General features: G+C 36.9%; 1 protein-coding gene across 2 annotated transcripts in view; it reads right to left on the bottom strand.

The window, feature by feature from the left end:
- Positions 1 to 550: 550 nt before the first annotated feature.
- HAUS3 (HAUS augmin like complex subunit 3) overlaps positions 551 to 9,577 on the bottom strand; it is an 11,036-nt gene continuing 2,009 nt past the window's right edge. The window contains exons 2-5 of one of the 2 annotated variants that reach the window (XM_012812277.1): positions 8,172 to 8,810; positions 6,752 to 7,191; positions 4,213 to 4,441; positions 551 to 868 (exon numbers count right to left, since the gene is read on the bottom strand). In XM_012812277.1, coding sequence (XP_012667731.1) covers positions 635 to 868; positions 4,213 to 4,441; positions 6,752 to 7,191; positions 8,172 to 8,783 — 1,515 coding nt within the window. In that variant the 5' untranslated portion in view covers positions 8,784 to 8,810 and the 3' untranslated portion in view covers positions 551 to 634. Of the gene's footprint in view, positions 869 to 4,212; positions 4,442 to 6,751; positions 7,192 to 8,171; positions 9,219 to 9,577 lie in introns of those variants that run through there. The other variant, XM_003801126.3, reaches the window with a different exon arrangement.

Below are 9,577 nucleotides of genomic sequence, written 5' to 3' on the forward strand. Positions count from 1 at the left end.
CCCCATTAAAAAATACTTAACAGCAATTGCTATTTCTAAAAAAGTAGCAAAGGAGAGATGTAATTACTAAAAATATCTGCATTATGGCCAGGCGCTGTGGCTCAGGCCTATAATATGAGCACTCTGGGAGGCCACGGCAGATGGACTGCCTGAGCTCATGGGTTCAAGACCAGCCAGAGCAAGAGCGAGACCCCGTATCTATAAATATCCTGGTGTTGTGACAGCATCAGTAGCCCCAGCTACTTGGGAGGCTAAGGCAAGAGAACTGCTTGAGCCCAAGAGTTTGAGGTTGCTGTGAGCCATAATGCCACAGCACTCTACTGAGGGCTACAAAGTAAAACTCTGTCTCAAAAAAAAAAAAGTTTTTTGCATTATAATAATGCTTTTCCTTGTAAGTAAAAAATTACTAAAAAATTAAGTACCACTAAACAAATAAACGTTCAAGTCATACAAAACCAAAACCCCTGGTACTTTAAACAAACATGTTATATAAGGAAAAAAACAAACATAATATACTTGAATTCATTAAATGAAATGTTCCATTGGTCACAAATTTGCAAATTTAGTAGTGTTTATTAGATATATTATCTTCCTATGTAGAAAATACATAGCATGTATAGTAAAGATTCAGTTTTTAATCTTCAAGACCAGCAGACCTAATCTTTGATTGGGTTTCTAAATTCTCTATGATTTCTTTCAGATGATCTTCATCTTTTAAAAAATATACATATAATTCTCTTTCCATTTGATGCAATTTGTTAGTTGCCAAAATTTTTCTTTTTGTCTTCACATCAGCCAGAATATCAGTAAGGAGATGACTTAGCTTATTCATTTGAGCTTCAACTTGATGAAACTGCTCCATTAACTCCTAAAAGAAAATAAAAATGCTTTTAATGCAAGAAATTTATTCCTAACAGTAATTATAAATTTAATAATATAATTTACAAAAGAAAATGTAATTTACTTGAAAAGACTCTTTTCCCACAATTTTAGTAAGAAATAGACCCACAATTTTAGCAAGAAATAGACCTCAATTAAAAATCCATAATAGAATATCAATTCTATGTAGATTAATTCCAGCCACTTTTAGTAAGTAATTTTAAAAGATTCAAAGTAAACTCTTACTTCCTAGAACTGAATACTGAATGTAAAGCTTTAGAAATACCCCAGCCATTTTAATTGGCTTATTTTTTCCTTGTAATGCACATTCTAGAGTAATTTGATAAAAATCTATGTCTATCGGGTGGTGCCCGTGGCTCAGTGAGTGGGGCACCGGCCCCATATACGGAGGGTAGTGGGTTCAAGCCCAGCTTCGATCAAACTGCAACAAAAGAATAGCCGGGTATCGTGGCGGGAGCCTGTAGTCCCAGCTACCCGGGAGGCTGAGGCAAGAGAATTGCCTAAGCCCAGGAGTTGGAAGTTGCTATGGGCTGTGTGATGCACGGCACTCTACTGAGGGCGACAAAGTGAGACTCTGTCTCTACAAAAAAAAAAAAAAATTATGTCTATCTATACCAAAAAGATCTTGTCTAATAAGTATGAAAAGTTGGCTCAGGGCCTGTAGCTCAGCAGCTGGGGCACCAGCCACATACACCAGAGCTGGAGGGTTTAAATCCAGCCCAGGCCTGCCAAACAACAATGACAACTACAACCAAAAAAATAACTGGGCACTGTGGTGGGCACTTGTAGTCCCAGCTACTTGGGAGGTGGAGGCAAGAGAATCTCCTAAGCCCAAGAATTGGAGGTTGCTGTGAGCTGTGACATGGCAGCACTCTAGCAAGGGTGACATAATGAGACAGTCTCAAAAATATATATATATCTATATATTATTATTAGACAAAAGACTATCAAGACAAAATATATTATATGAATAGAGAAGGTCATTATGCAACATAAATGCTTTGATTCACCTCAATTTAAAAACTACCAGGACGGGTGGCACCTGTGGCTCAGTCAGTAGGGTGCTGGCCCCATATACCGAGGGTGGTGGGTTCGGACCAGGCCCTGGCCAAACTGCAACAAAAAAATAGCCTGGTGTTGTGGCAGGCGCCTGTAGTCCCAACTACTTATGAGACTGAGACAAGAGAATCACCTAAGCCCAAGAGCTGAAGGCTGCTGTGAGCTATGACAGTACAGCACTCTAAGGGCAACAAAGTGAGACTTCATCTCAAAAAAAAAAAAAAAAAACCCAAAAAACTACCAGGATAATTATTCACAATTTTAAAACTGGATCTAACTCATAAAATGTTCAAAATACGTAAAAAATTGATAGAGAGGCTGGGCAGGTGTGGTGGCTCACACTTGTAATCCTAGCACTTGGGAGGTGGTGGTGGGCAGTTTGGCTGAGATCACAGGTTTAAGACTAGCCTGGGCCAGAGCTAAGACCTTGTGTCTAAAAATAGCCAGGCATGTGGCTGGGACCTACAGTCCCAAGCTACTTGGGAGGCTGAGGCAAGAGAATCACTTGAGCCCAAAAGTTGTGAGCTATGATGCCACAGCACTCTACTAAGGGCCACAACGTGAGATTCTGTTTCAAAAAACAAAAACAAAGCAAAACAACAACAACAAAAAAAACTGATAGAGAACTACCTAAAGAAATTTTCAAATTTTTATATAATTCTCTCACTAAAAGATCAAGATGACAAAATCAGTAACGGGAGATCTGTTAAAAAACAAATCGCAAACAAATCGCAAACAAATCACAGGGCAGCGCCTGTGACTCAGTAGGAAGGGCACTGGCCCCATATACTGAGGGTGGTGGGTTCAAACCCAACCCTGGCCAAAACTGCAACAACAACAAAAAAATAGCCGGGCATTGTGGCGGGTGCCTGTAGTCCCGGCTACTTGGGAGGCTGAAGCAAGAGAATTGCCTAAGCCCAGGAGTTGGAGATGGCTGTGAGCTGTGACGGCACTCTGCCAAGGGCAACAAAGTGAGACTCTGTCTCCAAAAAAAAAAAAAAATCACAATATAACTAGTGTTAGTGAAAATGTTTAGAAATTAGAACTGTGTAACTATGAGACATTCAAAAAGATAATCCATGGCAATAATGGTCTACAGTAGCAGTAACCGGAAATAACCTAAAAAAGTCTGTCAACAGAACAGATATTTACATTGTAGAATTTCTTTTTAGTTTGCTTGTGTTTTTTATGAGACAGAGTCTCACTTTGTCACCCAAGTTGGAGTGTACTGGCACAATAATTGCTCACTACAACCCCAAACTCCTGGCCTTAATTAGGTAATCCTCCCACCTTAGCCTCCTGAGTAGCTGGGACACAGGTGTTTGTCACCACTTCTGGTTTCTGGAATTTTATATAATGGAATATAAACTACATAAAAGAGAAAACTATGAATGAACTATAGCTTTATCAACATGGATGAGTCTTAAAAACAAGTTACTGAACAATGTATACAGTATAATACCATGTATATAAAGTTCAGAAACATATAAAATTAAATATACAGTCTAGGATATATATGTTAATAAAGCTATAAATAAAAGCAAGCAAAAAGTAAACTAACTTAAGCACACTAATTATTCTTTGATGAGGGGAGGGGAACACTATTTAGGAGTATGTATCAGTAAGTATATCCAGAGATTTTTTTTTTTGAGAGTAAACTCTGTCACCCTGGGTAGGATGTCAAGGCATCATAGCTCACCTCAACCTCAAACTCTTGGGTTCAAGAGATCTTCCTGCCTGAGCCTCCCAAGTAGCTGGGTCTACAAGTGCCTGCCACAACACCTGGCTAGTTTTTCTATTTTTAGTAGAGACCAGGGTCTTGCTCTTACTCAGGCTGGTCTAGAACTCCTGAGCTTAAGCAATCAGCCTTAGCCTCCCAAAGTGCTAGGATTATAGGAGTGAGCCACCATGCCTGGTTGTACACAGAGAATTTTAAAGATCAAAAGGCAATCCTGAATTTGCTAAGATGAGTGTAAAAACAGCAGTGGATTTTATTTTTTCAATACTTAGCATAAACGTTTCCTATGTGCCTGGAAAATTATATACATTTTTAAAATTCTGTGTGCCCACTCATCATAACTATCTGAAAAATGTATTTATATGTAAACAAAAGTTAGGATAATATATAAAAAATAAATTTTATTTTAGAACATGGGATTGGGGTAATATTTTCCTAATGTTAACATTGTCTTTAATATCGTCTATAACAAAAACTTTTTTAAAGCATTTTTAACTCCAATTGCAAACACCCACCTGATCACTAAGCAGAAGCTGATTTCCTCCTTTATATAATGCATCACAAAGCATATCCACATCATTATTCAGTTTGGACAGAAAGAAAAAATGTTCTTGAACAGATACTGCCAACTGATCTTGTGCTAAAGAAACATTCTGTTTCAATTTTTTGGCCACTTCCTCCAGGTTTCCATGAGTTAAAAACAATTCTTTTTTCTTATTCTCTCCTTCTAAAAGTTGATAAAGCCTAAAACATAAAAATAAAAATTATAGGAAAAAATTCTCAAGTCATTACAGTTTTCAAAATTACAATCCACTATATGAAGGCATTTGTGGGGATAGCTGAGTAACAACTTATGAACATATTTATGCTGCTAAAATTAAGCAACTGAAATTACTCTAAATATAATACTGTGTCAGTGAAGAAATATATATTGTTACATCTGTATCCCCAGTTTTCCCACCTTTCAAGTTTTAGATTAAAAAATTCTTCTTGACTTTAATTGCCATTAACCTACTTCAAACAAAGTAGGCTATTTCAGAGATACCTCCAGAATATAACTGCAACATAGTAAGAACAGCAATGAATCAGAAACAGAAGACCTAGGTCTGAGTTCTCTATTGTGTGAGACGGAGGGTGAATCAATCTCCACATTTAATACCTACCTATTTTACAGGATTGTGGTGGAATTAAAAGAGAAAAGCTAAAAATGTAAATAAGGTAAAATGTAAAAATAAATGTAAGATTAAAACAATGTAAAATACAAAATGTAAACAATAATTACATAAATACCTATAAATAATAAAATTTGCCAAGTCAGTCTTGTCCATATTTCATTGCAAATTAAAACTGTGATGAGCCATGAGGTCATTTTAATATTTCAAACAATTAGCAGGACCTGGTGGCACATGCCTGTAATCCCAGCTACTTGGGAGGCTGAGGTAGAAGGACTGCTTGAGCCCAGGAGTTGGAGGCTGCAGTGAGCAAAGATCATGTCACTGCACTCTGGCCTAGGTGAGAGTCAGACCCTATCTCTTTAAAAAACAAAACAAAACAAGGCCCAGCTGTGCCACTTCCCCTGTAATCTCAGCACTCTGGGAGGCAGAGGTAGGTGGATTGCTTTAGCTCAGCAGCATATTGAGACCAGCCTGAGCAAGTTTGAGATCCTTCTTTCTCTCCTAAAAATAGAAAAAGAAGCTGGATGGTGTGGCAGATATTATTGCAGGCACCCGTAGTCCCAGCTACCTGGGAGGATGAGGCAGGAGGATCACTTGAGCCCACGAATTTGAGATTGCTGTGAGTTATGACAACACAGCACTCTACTGAGGGTGACAAAGTTAAGACTATCTCAAAAAAAAAAAACTCCTCCAAACCTAAATATGAACAGTAGAAAAATACATCATCCTACAGAAGCAAACAAAAAAATATGAGACCACACCTTCCACACATATCTGACAAAAAGAGTCTGCTTTTTTCTCAGCATTAAAATAATTTTTTAAACAAGTTGTAACAGACTTCATAAAACTGGTTCAAGCCCAGGGCTGCTGCCAATTATGGTCTTATGGGGATGTAATTGCACAGTTCCAGGGAGCACTGTTCACATAAGTTGTATCAGTGGCATTCTCTGAAATTGTGCAGTGAGGCAGCTCTATCAGGTCCCTCATTCTATTAATAACAAAAGAATTAGGTAATTTTATCCTAGTCTTGGAGAAAAATCAGGAGGATTCTGATTTATAAGATCTTAGACTATTTTAGTCCACTACAACTTCAGTATCCCGTACCATCAACTGCTTAGATACGCAGAAACAGCTTGAAAACTGCATTTATTCTCAATGACTCGCCTGACTAGACACAGAAAGAAAGTCTTCTCCATTCCCTATTGCCACCTTCTCCAAATGCAGTCAGTCTCTTGCTCAGCAATACCTACTCCATCAAGTACTCAAACTTCCTGCCCCAAATCTAAAATAAGATTTATAAATAATGATGCCTAAAGGGGAACAAAATTTTGTTACATACTCATTCTTCCACCTCACCCATTCACCTTAGCTGTAAAGTAGCTACTTTCAGATCTAACATGAATGAAAAGGGACCAAATATATATATATATATAATTTTTTTTTTTTTTTTGGAGACAAGAGTCTTACTATGTTGCCCTAGGTAGAGTGACATGGTGTCACAGCTCACAGCAACCTCAAACTCTTGGGCTTAAGTGATTTTGTCTCAGCCTTCCAAGAAGCTGGGACTATAGGTCCCCGCCACAATGCCTGGCTATATTTTTGTTGTAGTTGTCACTGTTGTTTTGCAGGCCTGGGCTAGGTTTGAACCCACCAGCCCCAGTGCATATGGCCAGCACCCTAACCACTGACCTATGGGTGCCGAGCCAGAACCAAATATTTAAAAAGGAAAAGGCACATTAAGAAAAAGGTGGAAAAGAACAGAAAGGCCAAAGTGAATTACAAAGCAATTTTAAAACTTCTACAATTTTAATTCAAACTCTGTAGTATTCTTACCAAAGAAAAGAAAAGAATTACTAAAGCAACAATAAAGCATACATACCTATGAGTAGAATAATCCTTGGAATCAATGGTGTTTCTTTGATTCATCTGCTGAGAAATTGATGGATCTGTTAACATTTCTAATCGCTGGCAGAGCATCATGTTACTTTGGCTAAGTTCTTGAACCAAATTTTCAAGTTGACGATGTATGTCCCAATGCTTTCTTAATTCAATTTCATATGATAACTGTAGAAGTTCAAAGGATGCCTTTTGCTTTATCAATTGATTTAAAACAAACTCTTGTCTTGTTGTATAATAATCTTGTTTGGCGATCTGCAGATCAAAATCTCCCTTTACAACAGGCATATTTAGTAACTGGGCATTCTCTTTTACCACAGCAGGCAAACTTTTATCTTTCATATGAGTGATTTGTTCTTCAAGTTTCATAATCTCATTGTTCAAGCTAGAAATTTTAGCATCCAGATTTTCTTCACCAATAGCCTATACAAAGAAAAACAATTACATTTCAAGCTGTAGAAGTAAACCTGAAATAGTCTGAAAATAATTTTTACTTTCCATTTTAAGTGATTGGATAATAAGCTCAATGAACAAAAACTAATCTTATGTTAGCATAGACCAAAATTAAAATTTAAAAAGGTGCACTACGTCAAGGGTAAAGCCAGTATGAAATACTAAATTTTAATGTTACTGCTACCATACATGTACAGTAATGGCTACCAAAATAAAGATCCTGTCACACTTGTTCTACTCTATCAAAACCATTAGCATACTAGTCAATGAATCCAAGTGCAGGCTATTTAAGTTTTCTTAAAGGTTAAAATTATCTCAGTAGGTCCTACCCAGTCAGTAAATTTTAGTACTTCTACAGAATTACTGGACTTCCTATGTATTATTCTGAAGTCTTTATCAGTTACAGTAACTAACTGTAACAGTAACTGTTATTCAGGTTCAGAAAAGTTATACTTTTACAACTATCTAGTGGTTACTTACCAAAAAAGCAAGCTTTTTAAGAGTGCTGATGGACACCTGCAATACATCTACAGATTCTGAACAAGGAATCAGGATTTCGGTCTACCAAACCTGGACCTTTGACTTCATTAGCACTGAGCTCTGGTTAGAGCAAGAAGGCGGAAAGCTGATAATAAAACAATGTCTCTACTCACATCATTAAAAGAAAAATCTCAGTTCAGTCTTTATCTGAATGAATACAAATTTCAAATTTAGAATGCAAATTAAAAGCACCCTTGTTTAAAATAAACTAGATAATGCAGTTGGGGTTATAATAACTATTTCTGCCCTCCATCAATATATTTGTAGGAAACAATGACACATATCAAATTATTTAAAAACCGCAGTTTCTTATTAGACCTCCCCCCATTCCTCCTTCTAAAATACTCTAATAGCAATTATATCCTTCATTCCTAACAACAATTACAATATGTCTCATGGCGTACGTTTACCTTGCTGGTCAGGCTATGGAGATTCTCTTCCGCCCATTTTATACTTGACTTCATGCTCAAATTACTTGCTTTCAAATGAATTAACTGATGTTGAGCACAAATATATGCCAGCTGCAGCCTAGCCATCTCTAGTTGTCTCTCCTCAAGGACTTCTTGATTATCACAAATAGATGGTGTTTGTATATCTAAAAGTTGAAAATTTTCTTCATTTGAACTTTCAACTACTTCATGTATACCCTGAAAGAACTGTTTTTTGGTATATAAGGTTAATGCTGTTGTGCTTCGCTCTTCCTGGCTTAGATAATTTTCTAAGGAAAAGTAAGACAAAAACACCAGTGGATTTGTCCCTTGAACCAAATCAGATTGTCTGAAGAACATCATCAACTTTGTAACCACATCAGTAAGAGCTTGAAGTTCATTACTTATCTTAGCATTCATTGTATTTAGAATTCCTTGACTCTGCTTTAGCTGCTTAGTGGCTTCTTCTTCTTTAGCGTGTAACCTCAGAGATCTGTGGCTAGTTACTGAAGCCATCAATTGGCATTTGTTACGTCGCTGAATTTTTAAGTTCTTTAATTTCTGCAGAGTTTGAACCTCATCCTCTAATTTCATCACCTCTTTGTCATCCAGTCTGGGTGTCTTCAAATCAGAAGTTTTACAGGTTTTAAGAACTTCCTCCAATGCCACCCCTTCTAGGATGGGCTTGCCTGATTTTTGAAGAATGCTAAAAGCTTCCAATTCTTTTTCAGACAATACATTCTGTTCATTCACATTCCCACAAAACCACTTCAAAAACGATTTAGCGTCAACAGTCTCAAACAACCAGTCAAAATCTTCTCCATTAAGAATCTCAGCTTTAGGATAACCGATTTTCTTTAATATTCCCACAAAGTCATTTCCACAACTCATGGTTTAACTAATTCTTTATATCTGATATGGGTTTATGGTATTGACTTTTAGGAAGTAAATCCAAACAGAAACAAAACTAAGTTTCACCTTAAGTCCACAGAGAGGGAAAAAGTAACTTTAGAATGTATTATTCTTCCTAGGAGGAAAAAAAAAAGTATTAGGCCACAAATAAAGATGAATGCTTTTTTGTTGTTGTTTTTTGAGACAGAGTCTCACTTGGTGCTCTGGTTAGAGCAGGAAGGCAGAAAGCTCATAATAAAATAATGTTCCTACTCACATTACAAAAACAAAATCTCAGTTCAGTCTTTATCTGAATTAACTCAAATTTAGAGTGTAAATTAAAAGCACTCTTGTAGAGTGCTTTGCCATCACAGCTCACAACAATCTCAAACTCCTGGGCTCAAGTGATCCTCTTGCTTCAGCCTCCTGAAGACAACTGTGTTTTCTTTCTTTCTTTCTTTCTTTTTTTTTTTTTTTTTGAGACAGAGCCTCAAGCT

This window comes from Otolemur garnettii, unplaced genomic scaffold (genome assembly GCF_000181295.1).
Source record: "Otolemur garnettii isolate 467f Iridium unplaced genomic scaffold, OtoGar3 scaffold00198, whole genome shotgun sequence".
Taxonomy (NCBI): Eukaryota; Metazoa; Chordata; class Mammalia; order Primates; family Galagidae; genus Otolemur; species Otolemur garnettii.